This window comes from Cornus florida, unplaced genomic scaffold (genome assembly GCF_030987335.1).
Source record: "Cornus florida cultivar Cherokee Brave unplaced genomic scaffold, ASM3098733v1 CherokeeBrave_3.0.0_Hap2_Chr04, whole genome shotgun sequence".
NCBI classification, from domain to species: domain Eukaryota; kingdom Viridiplantae; phylum Streptophyta; class Magnoliopsida; order Cornales; family Cornaceae; genus Cornus; species Cornus florida.
Window position 1 is genome coordinate 71,866,924 of NW_026775574.1, and position 23,783 is coordinate 71,890,706.

Genomic DNA, 23,783 nt, shown 5'->3' on the forward strand with positions numbered 1-23,783 from the left:
CAGGCTCCCATTTGTAATGAGCCTACTCTTCTTGAAACACCCTATAACGAGTTTTTGTTAAAACCATTGGATTTTCAGAGTTCTGCAATTAATTTAAATTGTTTTCAATGATGTGTTGGACTGTTCAAGGCTGGTTTCATGGGAAAAATATAAATTCATAGCTGGAATAAAGAATAGAGCAAGAAAAACCCAAGAGGAACTTGGTAGCTTGCACACTGTCTTATTGGTTTTAATTACTGAAATTTGGGTAAGGTTTTACATACGATCTAAATATGTATAATTGAATATTATTCCAGTATTTTAAGTATTGTGAATTACTTATTTACCTGTACCTAGTTTGGGTTTAAATTGGATACTCAAATTGTTATAATTGTATCGATTGATCGACTATTTTGAACATTACAATACGTACTGGAGTTTGGAATTGCTGGATTATATAATTTATTGTTTAATTATATTTAAACAGAAGTATAAGAATAGTGAGTGCTTGAAATCATTTATTCTTGACTTGGAAATAAATTGATATGTTCATAAGTTCTATCAATTTAAGGATTCTAGGAAGGATTGGAATGCTATAACTTATATTAGCATTTTAAATGATTAAAATGTGATGTGGGTTCTGTAATAATTCCTATTGACTTGTTATATGTATTAAATGGTATTTGTGCATATTACGGATAATGGTTGATGATTATTTAATATTGTTTATCAACTATGTTAAACTGGAGGATGGTATGTACCGGTATGGGACGGTGACATACTAGATATGGACTAGATTAAATACTAAGTCCTATCTAACATGGATTAAGGTATGTATTAATCGTAAAGGTTAAGTCCATCACCTACATGTGTCATATCAATTGTGAATTGAATGATCTACTATGGTTTCAGGATGGATTTGTTATACATATATCAGACCACTACACAGATGGATGGTATACTGTATTAGGAGGAGTTCAGACTTTATATATATATATATTATATGATGCCATGGTATGAGCTTAAGTCTCTTGACCATGGTTAGGGTGCGTATATCGCCTAGGATGGATAACTTGACACAGGTGTTGTTCCCTGGTAGGTTTAGGTACTCATGCCCACCTTAGGGTGCGTATTCGCATGTTGTCTTCTATTCAGGCTGAGACAGACCTATTGGACTAGCAAGCGTCCTATAGTGTGTACTATATACTTATATGGACTACTCTAGATATTGTTGAGTCTTCCTAAGATGTATCTGCGTATCGGATTACTGTTTAGATTGTAGTAGATCAGGACTTGCATGTGGGCCTGACCCACTCCTTTATTTTTCAGGTGTTCGACAGTTCCAAGGTTAGAGCTTGGTCGTGCAGAGCAGATACAGTTATTCATTCCTCCGATTATGTAGGAGTCTTCTCTATGTTAGCTTTGGATTTTATTTTTATTATTTCAGTATCTTTTGAGAATTTTAATAAGGGGTCCAATGGATGGATTCCTGAGTTGTAAGCTTATAGAGTTTTGGATTATTGGATTTCAATATTTATATTTTAAGGATTTTCAGTTAGCACTCTTTCAACTTATTATTATTATTATTTATTCCATCTTGTATTTTGTGTTCAATTACATATTAATTGTTTGATATCCCTCGGGTTTGGGCCTGGGCCTAATCAACCCATGTCTTGGATCTGAGGGGTATCACACCAGCCGTCGGAATAGACATGTCCCTTCGACAAATTAATCTACTTATCAGCCATAAGGTGGTCAAAGATTTGCTCCATCTTTGACAGATCAAAAGAGTATGTCTTTCTAGCATCAGCTACACCCTTTTTGGCTACCGATGTCAAATACGCATTGCCTCCCGTAATCAGTTTAGGCTTTGCACGCATCTCACAAATATAAGGCATTTTAATGCATACCTCAACCACATATATAGGGATGGCAATGGGGCGGGTTGGGACGGGTTTCTTATTCCCTATCCCTATTTAAATTTGGCACCCCCAAAAGCACCTCATAACCGATTATTTTTTTACCCCTAATCGCCATAACTGCCCCCGCCCCACCCCAATTTAGAAGATAGGAATGAGTAGGGTTTATTTAGAAGTGTATATATAATATAATATGATATATATATATATATATATATATATATATATATATATATAATATGTTAAATCGGTAAGTACAATAACATGGCAGGGGCTAATAGGAGGCCCCCGCCCCAGCCCCAACCCCAAACCCAAACCTAAATTTGGCCGATTGTTTGTCCCAACCCCCATCCCCACCCCTTTTAAATAAACGGTTCTCCAAACCCACTTTAAACTGGATGAGAGCGGGGCGGTTCCCCACCGAGTTGGGATAAATTGCCATCCCTACACATATACCTCCAAATCATCTTCAACTTCTACCAAGAACACCTCATAGTTAGGATCCTTATAATAAGTTCCCTTTGAAGCATTCTTTCTTTCCTTCTCCTTCTTGAGGATCACTAACAGAGTCCTTACCCAAACCCGAGGTCACACAAGGGTACTATGGTCATTTTACATCATTATAATAGTTCTAGAGCCCATAAGGGTATAATAGTCATTAATTTACCGTAATCAAATAATGGTTTAGAAACCAAAAAGGCAAAATAGTCATTTATTACGTTCATTATAGCTTCTAAACTCATCAGGGTAAAACTGTCATATTCTATAGTCATTATATGCTTTAGTTAAATTTTAGGGGTGATTAGGTAATTATACTGAAGCCTGGGGTCAAAGTGTAATTACTAACTCATCTAACTGGTTACATGATTTTATCTAACTAGTTAGTTGGCTTGGTCTAGAGAGCATGTAAAACTGAGGAACCATCTAGCCGGTTAAATGGAAAAATTCATTTAACCCCTTCACTGTCACGCCTAACTAATCAGGTAGATGGGAGCATGTAACCGATTAGATGGGCATTCGAATCTGATCTAACCGATTAGATGACCTTATCTAACCGGTTAGATGATGCCCAGAAGTGAAGTAATATATCACTTCTCAAACCCATTCAAATGTAACCCAAAGCAACCAAACATGAAAATATAGTTGCGTGAACATCATCAACCTTAAAACATTGCATTGAATCGTCAAAATAAATCATTCATACATCATTTGAGAATTAAATCTCCGTAAAACATACATACATGTCCAAAATAATATAATTACAAATCAAGGCCTCTGTGGCCATAATACAACGACTTCATATGGAGTCGACAAAAGAATAAGGTCATTACATATAGTTAATTATTCAAAAAAATGCATAATAACAAAAAATGGTCGTCATCATACTTCTAACCTTGCGGGGGTGCATCATCTACAACATCTTTGCCATGTCCAGAACATATTAGAATAAGGAGTGGGCACAACGGCTCAATAAAGATAGCCTAAAGTACAGTTCTTTTAATCCCGTGAATCACACCGAAAGTAAAGGACAACAAGAGAATGAATCATACAATGGGGGGGAAAGAAACAAATTCAGGTATTTGTACGTATTTGAGTGTCGTAGACCAAGTGGCTATATAATTACATGATTAAAAAACATAATTAATTATAAGATATGCAAAAATTGAAAGCAGAGTAATTAGTAGGGGTGCACAAAAGAACCGTGGAACTGGAACCAGAATCGTGAGAACCGGAACCGTGAGAACCGGAATCAATTTTTCAGTTCTCACGGTTTCGGTTCCTGTTCCGTTTCCTAACTCACAGTTCAATTCCAGAACCGAACCGATATATATATTACATAAATTTATATTTGATTACTTGTGGGCTACTAATACTAGGTTGTGGGCTGTGCCAGTGTGCCGACAATGCCACCGTGGCCTGTGGAGTGTGGGTTGTGCCATTGTACGATCTCCTCAAATAATCATTGATTCAATTTATCAGATATTGGATAAAAAAATTAAAATCACAAATTTTGTCTATCAAAACTCAAAACTCAAAACCTAACCCTAAGTTTACCTAACCTCTCAAACTCACTCCGTGGCTCCGCCTCCCATCTTCTCCCCTCCCCTCCTCTCCTCTCCTCTCTGGTCTCTACTCTCTATCTTCTCAAAACTCAGAAGTCTCTATCTTCTCAGATCACACTTGCTAGGGGTGAACATGGTTCGGTTCTTTACAATTCCTGCTGGAACCGGAACCGAAACCGCGGACAGTGGAACCGAACCGTGAAACCGTTGACCAAGCTGACTTTTTCAATATTATTTTAATTTCCCTTAAAAAAAATAAAAATACAACAACAAAAATAAAAACATAAATAAACACACAATATAAAAATATTACATCCTAGAAATTCAGTTACTCCATTAGAATTACAAAAAAGTAAAAAAAAAAAAAAAAACTGAATCAGCATCATCAGCAATAGCAATGACTCCTCCATTGTAGGAGCTCACACAGAAAGCATCTTCCCCACCTTTTAGAAAAAGCTAAGAATTACATAATGTGGTGAATTTGAAACTAAAAATTGACATTTGGCAAACCAGTAGAAACACTAAACTCAATTACCCAAAAAAAAAAAAAAAAAAAGACAATCAAGGGGAAGAGAGAACATAACAAATCATGTGATCGCTCAAAATCATAAATATATGTTTTTTTTTTTTTTTACAAAAGTCACAAAATACGTTCCAGAAGTACAAAATCCTATCTCAAAATAACCACGGTGTTATGGATGATCAAGAAATATAAAGAAAATCTGTCAAATCTAAAATACCTAGAGTGTGATCTAAGAAGATAGAGACTTTTGAGTTTTGAGAAGATAGGGAGTAAAGACCAGTTGAGACTTGAGATAGTGAAAGGGCCGAGTGGCTGAGAGGAACAGGAGGAGGAGCCTGATGTTCATTATTTCTCCACCGATTCTGATTGCCCCCCAAGTCATGGGGTTCTCTTTGAGGAATGACGGTCAAGACCTGCTGATTTTGGCATTGTTGATTCTGATTCTACTGACGTAATACAAGAGGTTGATAGACTGGTACAGTGGGTTGTGATAACGTCTCTGTTCTGACGATAGAGCACTAACAGGCGCATCGCTTATGTTAATTTGATGGTTGGATCATGTAGTCGGTTGCGCCAACGGGAAAGTCACTAATGGTAAGGTAACCTGCTAAGAGACAAACTCATGAGCTGTCGAGTTATCTAGTTGATCGGGGCGGCTTTCGGCAGCCGACATCTAAACTACTGTAGTATACCACTTGGCCTGGAACTCGGCTCTATTGTTATCAATTTGAAATGCTTGAGATCAATGGGCTAGTGGCCTAGCGGTATCAACTTTTTACATCCCAAAGGGAACTCAAGAGTTAAAGTTTCAAAAGAGACATGTGTGTGAGTACCAATTAAAAGAAAAAAAAATTTGAAATGCCTGAGCATCCATTTTGCGCTCCATTCTTTTTATCATATACATTATCTGGGCCAATGGAACATCAGATTGCATAACTCATTCACCTTATAAATCGACTAAGTACGGGCGTGGCAGAACCAATTGATTTGGTTCAGATCTGGTCAATTGTTGAGTCTCTTTTGAAGAAATTATAAACTAGTCGATTAATGAGGGAGAGAATATGAAAATCCCAATTAGGTTCAAACTGCCTAAGTAAAAAGGACTTAAAACGGGTAACGAATAGCAAATTGAAACTGGAATTGAGATGGGAACTATTATAACTACTGGAAATTAAATTGACAAATATTGGAGCGACGGAATTGAGATTAAAAGGAAACTGCTAATAGAAGGAACTTAATTAGAACAATTAAATTGAAAGAAGCTGAATTATACTAGGAAAGCATAGCTAAATAAAGAGAGTAAATTTAACTAGGAAGAGAAGTTGTATTATAATGATTAATTTGGAAGTGTTGGACCCTTACAAATAATGGGTCCATAATTATTTATAAGAGACCAAAACCCTAATCAACTCCTAAAATTAGGTAACCAGATTACAACAAACCTCTCAAGTCATTATCACCAAGATATCGCACCACTATCCTAATCCAATAATTAAATCTTTATCTCCCGTAGTAATCTACATACCACCCATTGCGTGCCACATCATTGTTCACAACCAGCCAAAAAAGGGTGTCAGCCCCAATTCTCCACGACTCCTGAGTGCTCAACATATGTCTAATAGCCATGGGACATGTCTTCAAAACCATACCAAATGTACAAAGGCCATTTTCGTCACATGGTTCTAATAAAATTCCATGTTAACATATTGACTGATCTCCCTGTACTTTGATCAATAATATATATATATATATATATAACGCTAGAGCTAAACAAATCCAGATAATTCGCTACCTTCTTTCTCGATACAATGCAACTCACCCTGGCTTTTGGGGGTATAACTCGGAATGGTAAATTTCTCTGCTGTTCAAAAACTTTACAATGGGTACCTGAGGAAGCCAGAAATCATGCTATAATGACATCAATGTATTGGCAGAAATTCTTTCTCTAATATAGGAATCCGGTTTTTTCAACATTTTCGTCCAAGAAAGACGTAGGATGGCCCGGACCGTGTTATAACCACAATACCAAGTACTATCTTTCTATTGTAGTATAATAAATTCCCGATTTTTTTTTCCTGGCAAACTAAGTGAAGGAGGACTCGAATACGGACACACCCGCTCAGGAAGCTGGGCGTTTTACCATACTAGGTAATGCTCATAAATTCCTGATTTATAGTAGCCACTCTTGGTCTAAACATTTTGTGCTCTAGAGAACTTGGCATAAGACCACAAGCCCTCTTATTTCCTGGTGCCACTGGAAGCACCAAGCCAGGGTGACCCTAAGATTAGAAAAAGAATAGAATTAAATCACTCGAAACTATTTTTTGATTTCATGAGTAATCACTAGAAACTAATTTAAATGCCGCTAACTAGTTTTTTTTTTTTTTTCATTTAAATTGTCTTTGGATGCAAAAACTTTAATTATACAGGTGCACATAATTGAGAACCGTCGCCATTTAAACACAGCTAAGAACATGATGAAGAAATAGAAATGCAAATGCAATTAAAAACTAGTAGACATGGAAAGTGAAAGAGGAATGGGATTTAATTACATGGAAGAAGCAGAAATACAAAAGAGCGGGAGAGAAAGAAACTGCAGTTTTAACATAATGACATAATTCCAAAACAAAATATATTAACCTTAAACAAAGAGCTCAAGCTAGCAGTCAGTCCAAGACAAGTGAACATATTCCAAATTTTCTAGTGAGCTTCTTCTTCTTCGCAGAATTTCGTGTACTCTTTTGAACCCATCAAGGATTCCAATTCTGCTGGACTAGTAGGCTTTATTTTGATCATCCATCCATCTTCATATGGGCTTGAATTGATCTTCATTACAAAATATGACCAAGTCAGAAACCATGAAAGCAAAGATTAATGTTTGGCTGTTGAGAAAATGGAGGAAAATTAACAAACTATGGAAGCTTCTCTGCAACATAAGATTGCCAAGTAGAGGAAAAGAAAAGAAAGTATGTAAATTGCATATGTTGTTTGGTACTTGCAACTTATTTTCTTTTCCTATAGTCTACTTTTCCCCAATGGAGACACAACTATTTAGGTTCGAAATGTTTTTCTTATATTCCTATTTTCTATTGCCTTTTCCTTCATTTTCTCAACAATCAAACAAGAGTATAAAGAACAAAGAATCGGGTTGGAAAGTACGAATTACCAAACCAGGTGATGCACTGAGCTTTGAGTTAACCTCAACAACCTCTCCTGAGATTGGGGAATTAACATCACTAGTTGCTTTCACACTCTCCACTGCTCCAAAGCTACCGCCTTTTGAAACTGAGCCACCGGGTTCTGGCAGCTCCACAAACACAACTTCCCCAAGATGGTCCTGTAAATATTCCAATACACACAACTTCATTCATCTGTGAGCCAAAGAAAGTAATCATACAAGCACAACCACCACCCACTTAACCTAAAATACTATTCGTCAATTAAAAGTTTTACGACAAACGAACCCAAGAACAAATTAAGAAACACGAACACATAGCGCACAAATAATACAAAAATTTAGCAGTTTTCACTATGCAATAAGCCGGGGAGCTCTCACTCTCTTTTCTGTGATTTTCAGTGTCTCTCAATCCTTCACTCCAAACCTTAAATGTCAATATTACAAGAGAGTACTAAATAGGATCCACCACTCGCAAGCATAAAAACAGGTCAAAATATTTCCCGGCCACAACATCACAAAAAGCCACAAGAAACATAAAAGAATTAACCATGTTAAAGATAGTTGGACAATTTTGTTTAGGTCATGTAATGTACGATTTGAAACGGATTAGTTCCAGTTTTATAGGTAATTAAACCGAACCAATCCAATCCAATCTGTGTACACCCTTAATAATTACTTCAACAAAACTAGGGAATAACAAAAAGGGCAGGTTAAAAAAAGACAATGCAAACAAGTTCAAAGCTTCCCCATCATGGCATTCCACAAGTATACTCAATAATAACCATCCATATGAGGTCCAATACTGATCAATATGGATGAGCTATATATATATATATATATATCTATGTATATATAGAGAGAGAGAAGAAAGAACCTGAGCATGATCAGTGATGCCAATTGTGGCCACTGAACCCTCATGCTTCACCCACTCATGTGAAGATGCATACTTCAAGCCATCCAATACTGCAAATCCAACATGTTACATATCTTCTTCCACGTTTTCCACACACACACACAAACAGAAAATGTTTTCAAGGCAAAATTGTTTCGAAGAAAAATAGATTTAGTCAAAGCTCATACTAGCATTCTGTTTCAAATCAATTCTTACAACAACTATAGTGTGTGTTAGTGTGTGTGTCTGTGTGTGTGTGGGGGGGCATTAAAATTGAAGAGAGGAGTACCAGAAGAGAAGTATCTAGAGAGAGAGAAGGCAGGAGGTAGATGAGGTTTGGACGCAGAAGAGACTCTGAGAGCATTGGCTGTAGAAGAAGCCCACATTCTGAGTGCCATGTTATCTTCTTTGCTTGCTTCCTAATCCTTTGTGGCTGCCTCAAAACACCCAAAAGGAAAGGAAAATGTCAGAGAAAGGGAGGGATTTTGAATAATATATATTTTCTGTTTTTGTTATCTTGTATGAATGGTGGGCGATGAGAGCCTCATCCGAGGACCCAAATCCAAAGACCAATTTTAAATTACTATTTTTATTTTTACTTTTTTTTATGTGACAAATATACCTCATACACCCATTATGTCACTCATACCCTTGAAAGCCTTGAAAGGATAGCAGTCTCAGACATATAGAATAAATACACCATGGTTACCGAGGATACGTGTGGTATATAAATAGACGTATTCATAATTTTTTTTTTTTTTTTTTTTTTTTTTAATATACACAGCAAGGACATGATTTAGATACGCCAATAGCACGTCTAGATAAACAAAAAAAAAATGAATAGGACAATTTCAGAATACATTGTGAATACTCTTTTTAAAAAATCATGGAGCTTAGCTTGAATTTTAAAATCTTTAGAAGTAAAAATATAAAAATAAAAATTAGACTTAAAAGTCCAATGAATTTTAAAATCTTTTGGAGTAAACATATAAAAATTAAAATTAGACTTAAAAGCCATTAACAACAATGCAAGGTTATTTATTTAGCAAAAAAAAGAAACAATATCGCATTCATGTCTTTTGCCTAAAGTTTCGTTCTTACTTGTCATATCAAAATGTAAGTCAAATAAAAAATGTGTATCTTATTATTGAGAAATTGGAAAAAGTTACTTTTATATTTTTTGTATAATAATGTATTTTTATTTTTATTTATTTTTTAATGTATTCTTATCGTATTTGTATCATATTATTTAAAAAATCTGTCACATCTCCGTATTAAAATAAATAAATAAAGTAGAAAATTAGCTTGGTTGGACAAAGCAATCTAGATCTTCAAAATGAGACGTGAAAATGTTCAAAACAAATAAATAAATAACTCTACAGTATTATTAGGAGACTTGACCCTCCACCTTTTGTTTTGAAAATAAATGAGATACCGATCATACAAGATAAAATGCAGTATATATTTTTAGATAACTACAATGTTGACACTAAAAGAATTGACTGTTGAACTGTATGAGGTAGGAAACTCTCAAGTACGGTTCTAAGGGAAGGAATTGACCCACCTATTCCGACCGAAGAGAACAAGACATTCGACATGGAGATTCTGAGGCTTGGTTCGATCAAGCCACTAAGTATCAAATTGAATATTGATACCTAAAATCCTTCTAATGTTGGGTTTGATGGTAACCATTTTTTAGATTTGAAATTGCATAAAATTTTACTAAAATTAATTTTGTCTAATTCTAAGTATTGGGTGAATGCCAAACAAATCCATGACCTCTGCATATAGTATAAGGGAGGTGGACATGCACATTTACATGGTTTGGTTTTTGGTTAACTGGGTGATGGCCTTAATTACAAATCCCAACTGGACATCGAATTCAGGCTTTTTCAAACCGTAGCCTATTAATGGAATATCTTTTGGGCTGCTGTCCCAGAAATCCAATGGACAACAAAGCCCAAATGCGAGGGTCTATTTTTTTATGGACCACTCTCCTAATTCTGTGCTTGTTGAGTTTATAAACATCTCACCCTTTTCCCTATTCTTTTTGTATATTGTATACATACATATATTGTTGTTATTATAGAGAGAGCGAGTTTTGATAAATGAGTGAAATAAGAAATTAATATATGTTTTGATGATAACTAAATAAAATAAGAAATTAGTATATGTATTAACGTGTATACTTAAATGTTACGGCCTTTTGGGGGTAAAACTCAAAAGTAAAATCATTCGGGTTAGAGTTCAAAGCGGACAAAATTATATCATGCAGGAGAGTGGACTATTACAAATGATATCATTTTCTAGTCTCACGTCTTCTTTTTATTTTCTTTTCTTCTTTTTTTTTTTTTTGTTTTGTGTGTATCTTTCTTTTTCTTTTTCATATGAAAGAGATTTCATATGCCCGGTCCCATTTATATGAGATTAAGATAAAAATAATGATGATTTTTCGCATAAAATTTACCAAAACCTTTGCATCAATGGTGAAAACCAAAATTTATAAAATGAAAATTTGTTCCTTCTTCTTGTACAAAATGTAATATAAGGCATTACCGACTCAAAGTCACTTTTTCTATAGCGAGCGAACAAATTTAAGAGAGGTCAAAATAATAAACGTTGAAAATTTACCTGTGTATAATTTTTTCGACCCTTAAGGGTAAGTTTGTAATTTATCCAAAAACAAAGAGAAAATAAGGAGGGAATGGAGTGATTTACAATTCTAAAAATAAAATAAGTAGCATACAGCTTATATATATATATATATATATAGTGTGTGTGAGAGAGAGAGAGAGCTGTAATGTAGCAAAATAAGTGTATTTATGTATAAGACTTCCTTTCACTTTCGGTGAAATCTACTCTACAGATGCAATTGAAAAGGACGTTCCCTAGGTCTACTTAGCGCCATGATATACAATTATACATGAATTCAAGTTTGAAAGCGTTTGTTTTGCGCAAGATCTATACATACTATTATATAAATGTCAATAGAAAATTTTTCTTTTTTATATAATTTTTTTAATGAAAATTTGATTAAAATTTTAATTTCTTTCAGCATTTATTAGTCTTCTATTTATTTGGTTTGATTTTCATAGACTTGTCATCGATGACTTTTAATTTATATATGTCAACAAAAACTAATATATAGTATAATATATACTAATATACATTTTTAAATTTAAAGTACACTAATATATATATATATATATATATTATTCCTATTCTTCAAATAATAAGAAGAAAAAAAATTGATAAATAAATGATTTAAAATTCTTTTTATATATATATTTATTATATAAAACGTGTATACGTGCAATTTTTGTCCCGACATAGAATTTAATTAATGAGTTTATTGTTGGAATAAGACTTGAAAATAAACACTATTAAAATAAATACTATAGAATAGTGGAAAAAAAAAATCTAAAAATTTCTAGAAAGCTAGCAGACAATTCCAATTTTATTAGTTTGACCATTAATGAAGATATTTTAATTTAAGTCAATATGTTTAAAAGTCTTTGCCAAATATCTTGAATATTACACAAATTTTAATAAACTTGAGTTGAAAGACAAGTAACTTTGACCATGATGTTTCCAAGAGGATTGTCAATTTTTTGGGATATTTTTAGGTTTTCATGTGGTTTGAAAATTTTTAAATGAATGAATTTAAGTTGATTTGTGTAAGAAATACTATATAACTTAGTGGATTGAAAGAATCTCAAAAGAGTTGAGAAAATTATTTCAAATAATTAAGTGTAATAACATCACTATCAATTTTGAAATCCAACTTCAATAATCAACCTTTTATATAAAACTCAAATCCATTCAAATTGAATATGAAAGAATAAAAAGATAACTACTTGATGTAGTTCAAAAGATGTCTCATGAACAATCAAATCTCGTATTTGAATTTTTGGATAAACAATTTTTGTGGGGTTATTCACACGGGTTAAATTGTAGTCAAGCTGAGTTCTGGACTTGTCAAGTCTTGCCTAGCACACGTGGTTTTGTGGGAGTGTTGCATGTATCCTAATTAAGGTGGATTAGTCTCACCTATAACTACTTGACGTAGTTCAAAAGGTGTCTCGTACGTGAACGATCAAGTCTCTGGTTTAAGTTTCTGAGTAAATAATTTTCATGGGTTTATCCACACAGGTTAAGTTGTAGTCACGCTGAGCCCTAGACTTGTCAGGTCTTGCCCAGCGCATGCTGAATTTTTTTTTTTTTTTTTTTTTAGTAAAATACCCTTGTTAATATGTTTTTCTTCAAGTATGTAGCCCAAAAGGTTGAAACCCAAAAAAAAAAAAAAGAAAAAGGGCAAAAACGAAAAAAAGAAACAACTTTAAAATAAAAGCATTAAAAGATTTATTTTTTATTTTTATTTATTTTTAGTCAAACGATACTTTAGAAATAAATTGCATTTCCCTTTCAAAAAATTGAAATAGTGAACGCGGGAAAAGAAAGAGAGACTTTTTGAAACCAAACAATGTAAAAGCAAAAGTCAACAGGTGGTAGAAGTGGATGATCATCACCCCAAATTTAAACTCGCAGAGAGTGGATGGTGGTTGGTTAATTAGGTAGCGGACCTCGTGGTCATGGATGACTTACTAATTAAATCCTCCATTAATGAACATATCCATCAACCTCTTCCATCTCCATTTTCAACTTTAAACACTCTCATTTCAATTTTCCATTTCAAGAAGCTGCATGCATATATATATGCCACTGCATATACACACACACACACACACATATATATCACTATACCCAATGCTTTTTTAAAAAGGTAAATTACACGGACCTCCCTTATGATCAGGCACACATCTGTGAATGGCTCAATGGGGGTAGTTGCCCCCACTGAAATTTTAATTATTGTATTTTACACCCTTAATTTTATACTTTTTTGTATTTATACCCATAAAATTTTGAAATTACCCTACTGAAATTATGAAAAACCCTTCTATATAAATTTGCCCCCCCCCCCCCCATATGAATTCTTAAATCCGTCCCTACCTATGATTTGCATAATTATAGGGACCTCTCATGTGGTTTGAGAAATTATTCACACCTCTCTTTTGTTACAATCAACGCGAGTCAATGATGAATTTTGCTGATGCCATGTACTGAATAAATTGAATTTTGCAATATACCTTCCGTCCATCTCATATCTCTCACATATACAAATGGGTAGTGCAGTCATTTATCATAACAACTTGTGGGTATTTAGTAAATTAGATAAAAATGTTAGTGTATTTGACGGCCGCCACTAGGAAGGGGGTGTCCGTGTAGATTAGTTTTATTTTTACGGGAGGTCTAAGTAATTTTTTAAATCACAAGGAAAGTCCTTGTAATTATAACAAATCATAAGGAGATCCATATAATTTATCATTTTTTAAAAAATAATAATAATAATTTTCCGACATTCTCAACTCTATTTCTACTCTCTTTTTTACAATTTGACACCTACGCGAGTCTGCTTTTCTTTTTGTTAACAAATGTTTTATTTTTAATTACCAGTGAGAGTAAAACCTTACAACCATATTACACATTATATATTTATATATAATAATAATAACACGCATACATACATACATATAATATATATATATATATATATATATATATATATATATATATTAATCATATATAAGCATGGAGGGAAAATTTGGGTGTGGCACAAGGATCGATCAGTGGTAGTTGCACTGCCAATCCTCCACGGCACGTAACAAGAAACATTATAGTCAACCACGTGGTATTGACAAGTCCACTTTTTCTTCCCTATAAATCTGTATTTTTCACTACTGGACCACAACTCACCTACTCAACTCTCAAAATAAAATATTAATTTGCATGTCTTCAATTTTTATTTATTTCTCTTATTTTCTATTTATATGATATCACGTTACATGTGTACGTGCATGCGTGTATTTTTATAATATACTATATATATATATACACACACACAGATAGATATAGATTATTGTTTTGGCCTAAAACAGCGACCAATTCATTGAATTAAAATGCAGAAAAAGAGACAGGGATTGTATACATGCATGGAGCACAATGTCAATTTATTTGGAGTGTGACTAATTATTTCACTTTGTAAGAATATATATCATGTGTATGCATATATAATGTGTATCAAAAATCAACCCATGCATTGTGATATTTCTGTTATTTGCTTAGAGTCAACCTTAATTTGCTGATTGTGAAATACATTGAAGAAAATATATGCTTTTAGAATAATTTGCTGATTGAAAATTAGATAGTTGAAACCTATCTAACCCGATCTTCAATTTTAACATTATTGAAAGAGTTTGATGGGACTCTTGACATATGTACTTAATTTTCTTTACGGACCAAACTTAGTACAAATGATCCTCCTACTTTTAAGTAAAAGGTAGATAGTTTAAATCTTTAATGAGACAGATGACTGCATTTGAGTGATTTACTTACTAAAAAATAAAAGAATAAAATCAACTAAAATAAACATATATTAAAGGGGGGAAAACTATGAACGTACATAAGGTGATTTGATTTATTTTCAAAAACAAGCATTTAGTTCCTCATGCATCATGCATGGACATTGGATATTTGGATATTTCATGTAAAATAACGAAATCTCTTAAATAGTTTATTTTACTTAAAAAATCGAGCAGTGATGGAAAGCCCGAATCGAACCAAACATTTTCCTTTTCTTAACTATGTACTACGAAAACAACAAAAATTACTTAATTATTTACTGTTTATATATAGTATGATGGATTATGAGAGTTCAATTAATCTGTGCCAACAATGACAGCTACGGATATTGATAAGAACCCAATGGTGTCATGGTACAAGTTCAATGTCCATAGATATATATATATATATATATATATATAAAGTTGTCATGGTACAGTTGGCTAAGGAGAATGTCTCAATAACACCACCTATAAAGTTGTCTGTGGTGTTGATGAATCTTAAATTTATGAGAAGCGTCGAAGAGTACTATCCATTAACTTTATAATGTGACAATGAAAAATCTGATATTGGGGACCAATTAATTTTATGTATATATAAGTCAGCTAGACTTCAATTTTCCAACTCTATAATACCATCAAATCAAACTTTTTAGAGCATTGTTAGGAGATTGAATTTGACTTTGGTGGTAAGTTATAAGACATTAATGTAGGTAGATTCCCACTGAAATATGAGGCATTTGTGGTTTCATTGTACATGACTTATCTGGGGCTTGAGGGACAAGTTTGGTATTCTGTGTTGACTTGTTTAAGCAAAAATGGTGGGAAAGTTTTTTTTAATTACTTGGTTTTACTTTTTTTTTTAGAATAGAGTAATACGTGGTAACTTTTGATTCAATTAAGTGTCTAACTTGTTCAATCACCTTATAAATCACATATATCATTTAAACATGAATAATGAAACATGACTAAATTTATATAAGTATAGAATGACGTCATCATACTCTACTCACATTTATATAAGTATGGAATAACGTCATCATACTCTACTCGCATAAATAGTGAATACTTATCATTAATCTTGAAAATCATTACGGCTATTCAGCACAAAACATTTTTTTTTTTCTTTAATGGAATTTCTAGGTATGAAATAATAGAAATATGTATATTGTTGTATCAAATTAAATGGTAAATTTTACTAACATAAAAAGAATAAGAAAACAAAAACTTAAATAGTAAATTTTACATCTGTCCATAATTATGGATGTTCTTATAGTCGATATATATATATATATATATGCACAACTATAGAAAAAGTTGGTGAAATTGTTTAAACTAACATATGCCTTTTGCAAAACAAATGTTGCTTTGACGAGGAACCGAACCAGGAAGGTTTAGTGGGGGGAGTTACACCCACTTAGTTCTCTGGTTTTTTTTTTTTTTTTTATGTATATTTTCTTCAAATTTCAAAGTTACCCCTTTTCAAAACATCCAAATGCTCTACTAATTTTATGATGATTATAGTATTTGGACATCTAATCCAAGCCAAATTATGTTTAAAAAACCCAAGTCCATGTTGGGAATATTTAATAAAAATTATAAATAATATTTTTTATTATGATTATTATTATATTATCTAATAATGTGAGTTTATTATACTTAATGATGTACCATTATTATTATTTTAACTCTTACATTTTAATAGCAAAAAACATTACAATTTTGAAATATATAAAAAGGGGGTTCCATTCCATACTTTCGAAGATACACTTAGAGTGATATGAGTGAAAGATGGTGAGCCTAATTTGAGAAAATTTCTCTTTATAAAACCTTCTGCATTGATTCTTGAGATACTATTATATTTAGGGTAAAGTGCAAAAAATTCCCTTGAACTATGTTTAAATTTACAAATAACTCCCTTAAACTATATTTTCTACATAAAACCCCCTAAACTATCTCATTTTGTTGCAACATACTCTAAAGACTATACTACATTTTATTAAATGACCATAATGCCCCTTCTTATTGAATTACATTTAATATATTTTTCTTATCTAAATAAATAATGAAAAAATTCATACTAATTTGATGAGATATTTTTCATTAAATTTGCAAAATTTACCTTTAATTTTTTTAATTAATTATTTAAATAAAAAATTAGTATAATATTTTTTAAAAAATTAATTAAAATTTTAATTTTTACTGAATATATTACATGAAAAGAAGGTATTTTTTTCATAAGTATTTTACTAATTTTTCGTCATTATATTGTACGAAAAAAATGATATTTTTTTATAATAAAAATATTTAAATTGGTTATAATACGTTTTATTATAAATAATAAAATTTTAATATTAAGTTCATCAATTTAGAAAATGGTAGTTATAAATCTATTTATCTATTTTTTTCATTTTTATGATAAATTGATACTAAAAATAAAATTAAGGTAAATAGTATAATTAATATTTATATAAGAGAAAAGATAATAAAAATAATTAAATGGTATATGAAAATTTTAAAGAGAAAGAGTAAAATAGTCTTTTGTGATAGATTTGTCCTTAATTGCAACAAATCAATTGTTTAGGGGGGTGGTTTTTAATTCAAGCATCTCATTTGAAAATGGGCAATAGTTTAGGGGGGTTTATTGCACTTAACCCTCATATTTATAAAGTATTTTCATATTTAGTTTGGAGCTGCTTTAACATAAAACTAGTACAACATTGTTTTTACGTGGACATGCTCATAGAAAACTATTGGCAGATAAGGGTTATATCTTGGAGTCGTAATGGTCTGTTAGCACCTGCACGTAAAGATATTATACAACTTTAGGACAGTGCTTGTTTCCCTTTTATTATCTAGGCCAGTTATTTCCTACTTACTTTATTATTTATTATTTTCTTAATTTTATTGTTGGATTCATATTCTATTGTTAAGTTATTCGTGTTACATAAATTTTATTATTTATTCTTATATTCATGTATATTCAAATTGATATATTCTTAATTCATTTTAATGAAATCATGGTTGTTCATTGATGTATTATTCACTGATGTATTATTCATTTGCATGAATAAAATTTGTTGATTTATTCTTAGTGTTTTTATAAATATTTGCAAATTTCCAACAGTCCATTCTAACTTATAATCATTCATCACCAAAAGGTATAACTGAAATGCACTATTAATTATACTATTTTTATTGGAAAAGAAAATTTTAAAAAAAATCCTATTATTTACTCAGAAAAATAGGAAAATCCTCTTGTTACAATCTTTCCTTCTCCATACCTCTTTTGAAAAGGTGAATTTCATAGTTCTATAGAACATACAAACTCTCCTAGCTTTATCCCATTCCTTTTTTCATTCTTTTGGAACAATCACACGGTTTTTTTTATTATGAATCTATTATTATAAATTTGTCCCCTCTGAAATTTCTTTATATTGTCACGAACTTTGACAACAGAAACAAGAAGTAAAAATTTATGCAAGTTATATTTTATCAATGTACCACATGGGTCTTCAAACTTGACATGGCTAAGGCATATGATCAAGTAGAGTAAGTCTATATTCAACAAATGTTAGAAAGCGTTGGCTTTGTTGATGAGTAGATTGAGGTGATTATGAGTTACATTTAAACTGAGGACTTTGACAGGGGATCCCTTGTCCCCTATTTGTTCCTCATCTGTATAAAAGGTTTTTCCTCCCTCCTTCATGATGCAATGAGACGAAAGGTAATTGAAGGGGTAAAATTTGACTATGTTCCAAGGATCTCTCATTTGTTTTTCGTTAATGATACCTTACTATTTTATAGAGTTGGCCCTTCTCAAGTCCATTAGCTTAATTTAATTTTAAAAGAATACGAGTCCTAATAGGGCATAAAGTCGACAATGCCAAATCATGAATTTATTTCAACTCCAACAAGTCTTCCTCTTCAAAAGTGTCACGACCCAAATCTATAGGATCCAAGTTTTGAACGGGTGAAGATACAAGTACTGATCCATACCCGAACCCAGGAGCTTACTAGGGGCAAAATAGTCATATCATGACAAAAAAGGAGGATGAATCGACCCAATAAATCCCAAATCGGGTTAATAGGAGGTCTATGTTAATGCGCTCGAGTGCATTGCAGACTGCACCAGCCTGCACTTGAGTGCATGGCCAAGAAACCGAATAATGTTTTCTCCGCGGATTACACTCAAGTACACTAAGGACCTGCGCTCAAGCGCATTGCCCCAGAATGAGCAACACTGCCCTGTTTTAGGTCTAAGGCCTTGGGCACCTCTTTGGTACCAAGTATGTGTTGGGAAACGTGCTAATTTTAAAAACTTTTCGAGGGATTTTGATTCATAGATCTTGATTCATCACATAGGGATAAGTTTTATGCAAAAATAAAATATGATGTATCATTCAATTAACAGATTGAATACTTACATCAAAGGTCTGAGTAAACCTTTAAAACTTTCCTCTAAAGTGAATGTTCTCACTTATTGTAAATCCCTTAGCAAGATACCTTCTCCTTGAATCCCCATCTTCTTAGTAATTATTTTGCCTTTAGGCATCACTCATATGCCTTCATGAATGACCTTGGAAAACTAGGCTTGTGGAAGCCTCCATTAGATGAGAACATAAATCCTAATTTTCTAGAGAGAGAAAATATATTCCTTTTCTTTTCCTAAAAATCACTCCTAAAATATACATAGACCATGTATATTTATAGGCAACATATAGATAAAGAAAAGGAAACAACAATTCCTTCTCAATATCTAATTCACATGTCTCAAATCTAATATGATTCCAATATCAAGTTGGGCTATGAGTGAGAATCCATTGGGCCTATTATTTTATTGGCTACAATGAATTAATAATTGGCCCGGTCCATGGACCCAATTCAATTAATTCATAAATTAATTTCTACTCCACTAAAAGAAATTAATTGAACTCCAATTAAATAATAAATAACCTCTAAGTCAATATTGCACTTTGACCCCTTTATGCATAATTAGTTATCGGATAAATAAAGCCATCAATCCGACTACTTAATTAATATATTTATTTTGGTACCTTTGATTATTTCTGGTTCGATCACAATAAAACATTTGTTTGACAAAAATAATAATTTAAATAAATAAATATATAATAAATCATTTTGTCTAAAAACACACGAAGGCCTTCGAATTTACTTTGTGATCAACCATAATCAATACAAAATAAATAGGAGTAGCAATGATGCAAATATTGAAAATATAACCCTCTAACTATTAATTACATAACTACCCAAAGTGTCGGTTTAAGGATTCCGAAGAATCCGCTGAACAAATCAAAGTAATCATTAATTAATAAAAGAGTCTATACTTTTCTCATGCTTAAGAGTCAAATGCCATGACGGTGATAGGGAGCAATTGCATACGTCGGTTCTCGCAATATATCTCAACCTAACGCGGATCCAGTTCAAGTCTTAATTAATTATGAGTCCATCCATAATTACCGACTATGAACCATTTATGATTACTATTTATATTCATGTATTGATCGCCATCACATACATATATAAATATCTCTTGTAATCAAGTGGACACTATCAATTCTATAATGAATCGAAACATAATACATTGAATTCACCATTTGTATAAAGCATAAATAATTCAGAAACGTCAGGAACTTCTGTCACTTTAATCCAAATGGGAATTTGCTATGCTAGGGCACATAAATCCCAACAGCTCCCACTTGCCCTCATAGCCAATTCAAATTGCATCTAACTCCAATGTTATCCAAGTGTTGATCAAAACTATTGATCGACAACACCTTTGTTAATGAATCAACAAAGTTGTGTTCCAATGCAATGTTCTAACCACAAGTACATTTTCTTGCCGGACAATATCATGTAGAACATAATACTTCCTCTCAGTGTATTTTGTCCATCTATGGAACCTTGGGTCATTAGTTTGGACTACTTCTGCACTATTGTCGCAATATAGCTCGATAGGCAGGCTAGTATGCTCCACAACCTCTAAATCAGTGAGATCAAACCAAAAAGCTTCCTTTGCCGCCTTTAAGGCTGCAATGTACTCTACCTTCAGGTTTGAGTTAGCAGTTTAAATCTACTTAACAATCTACTAACTGATTTTCCTTCCATTGAGTGAATATACACCGAGTCATGAATCTCATAGTATCTAATTCTGATTGAAAATCAGAACTAACATACCTGACTAGTACCATATCATCACATCCGTAAATGAGTATGAGATCATTGGTTCTCCTATGGTACTTAATGATATTTTTCACAACAGACTAGTTATCAAGTCTAGGATTGAACTGATATCTACTGACTATCCCTACAATGTAGCGGATGTCCTGTTTGGTATAGACCATGGCATATATAAGACTCCCATATGCCAAAGCATATAGTTCCAGTCTCATTCGCTCAATTTCCTCTGCTAGTCTTAGAAAACTACTTACTAGAGAGAGCAATCCATATCAATAAAGCAAGAACCCATTCTTTGAGTTATGCATACCAAACCTGGTTAAAACTTTATCAATGTAGGATTATTAAGATAAGCCTATTATCCTTTTAACCTGATCTTGCAAAAGCTTGATTCTAGGAATATAACTTACATCTTGAAGATCATTCATTTCAAAGTAATTGAACAACTACCTATTATTTATGACAAAACTTCCATATCATCCTAAATGAGTAGGATGTCATAAATATATATAGAATCAGAAAAATAATGACATTCCCTTGTACACTCATGATTTATTCACTAAGAAATCTTCTGGTGTCTCTTTGTAGATTAACTTGCCTTCCATAAGTATCACCCTATTAGAAAGTTCTACAAGATTCCAGAATTTATTAGAATACATAGATTCCAACTCTGATTTCATACTAACTCGCCAAAACGATCTGTATCCATATCGGTTCACGCTTCCATGTAGCTTACTGGGTCCAACTCATGTTTAACAGTGATGTCCATAACGGTCTCACCTAAAAACATGATTCTGTCGGATTGGATGATAATCCTCCCACTACATCAATGTACCGATGCAGGAATCTGTGTACTAGATGATGCTGACGCATCAATAGAGAATTCATATATTATTCTTAATCTCTATAATAAATGTGTTCATCATGAGGTACATTTGGTACTCATACCAGAATCTCTAACATTATGTTACTAGGTATGTGATTCATAATATGATACTCCTATAGATAAATAGTGAATGTAAACAATCAACTTTTATCATTGAGATCATAAAATAATCCATCCTAGTGCATTTAGAGTAGCCATCAAATCAAGCATGCCTATGATCTGCTTCCAACTTACTTGTCCATATCAAGCGCACATGTGCAAGACTACCCCATATGTGCATATGATTTAAACTAAGATTTAGTCAAAAACACAGCTCAAACGGTATCCTTGAGATAGACTAAGATAGAATGCAGTTCATAATGCGCATCGATATCATTAACGCTAAACTTTTAAATGAAAGAGATAATGTGGCATAACTGATCATAGATCTAACCATGTTAAGTGGAATTCTGTTATTCCTATTTGACACCTAAATGCATTTAGCGTCAATTGCGGAAAACTGGTACACAACACCCTCATTGACCATATAGTCTTTGCACTATCCCAAGAAATACTCATATCCTCGATCAGATCGAAGTGTCTTAATAAGTTTACCTAATCTGTGCTCCACATCAGTCTTAACCTTCTCAGAATATACCAAGAGTTTAAGACTTGTGTTGTGTCAGATAAACTTATCAAAAACGTGAGTAATCTTGCTTGGATGTTCATAAAACCACACGTGTCATTGTGTACCGACTCCAATTGTCCTTTATGTCTATTTCATCTGGCTGATTAAGCCCTTAAAGTTATCTATCCTTCAAAACATGGTTCACAAGTTTGGTTTAGGCTCCTCTGTCTCACTAGGTAATTAACCTTCTTTAACCAATCTTTGAATCTCATTTTGACTGATTACAACCCAAAAATAGATACTAAAAATACAATGAGTCAGGAATAACAATTTTTCTCTTAACATTCAATCTAGAAGATGCAACATTAGTTTCTACATCCTGCAAATCTTAAAAGTTTGTGATTATAGTATATTAACCATCTTTTAATGCACCAGAAGCAATCGCATATCTATTCAATTTTATAAAACCAATTTTAAAATAACAATCCAGTTTTTATAAACCACAAGTGAAACAAGAATTAGATAGCGTCTAACTTCTGTGCATAAAGATAATTCTCTAATACTAATATCCTTATACTCTCTAATTTCAGATGTAATACTCCCACTGACTTAGCTCCAACCTTAGCATCAAGTCAAAAGATAAATATATATCCATATCATCAAGGCTTCTGGATTCCTGAAATCCTTACAATGAATTGCAAACATATTTAGTGGCTCCAGAATCTATCTATCAAGAATTAATAGATGCAACCACATAACATGGCTCAATGATTAAATATATATTTTCCTATGCCACCTCATTGCTTAAACAGTTCGTCCTTTAGTATCTTAGCTAGGGGCAAAAGAAACAGTTTCCTTCGCCCTCAACATACACTGCCTTATTCCCTTTAACCTTTTGGATACCCATGTTTTGTGCTAGCCTAGTCCTATTATCATCCTTCTTTTTTCTATTGCCCGTCCACTTGGGCCTAGAAGAGGATGGTATAGACTAGGTTAGATTGATAGGAACGCACATACTTTTGATTATCTCTTCATCTGTTACCAAGTCTATAAGAATATCAGCGAGTGTGAACTCAAACT

General features: G+C 32.7%; 1 protein-coding gene across 1 annotated transcript; it reads right to left on the reverse strand.

Annotated features, from left to right (window-relative positions):
- Positions 1–7,006: 7,006 nt before the first annotated feature.
- Positions 7,007–9,031, reverse strand: LOC132303495 (glycine cleavage system H protein, mitochondrial-like). Its single transcript, XM_059800771.1, has 4 exons — positions 8,844–9,031; positions 8,537–8,625; positions 7,651–7,821; positions 7,007–7,310 (listed from the first exon to the last, which is right to left on the reverse strand). The coding sequence occupies exons 1-4, from the start codon at positions 8,950–8,952 to the stop codon at positions 7,185–7,187; spliced, it is 495 nt and encodes a 164-aa protein (XP_059656754.1). The 5' UTR covers positions 8,953–9,031; the 3' UTR covers positions 7,007–7,184.
- Between the last annotated feature and the right edge of the window lie 14,752 nt (positions 9,032–23,783).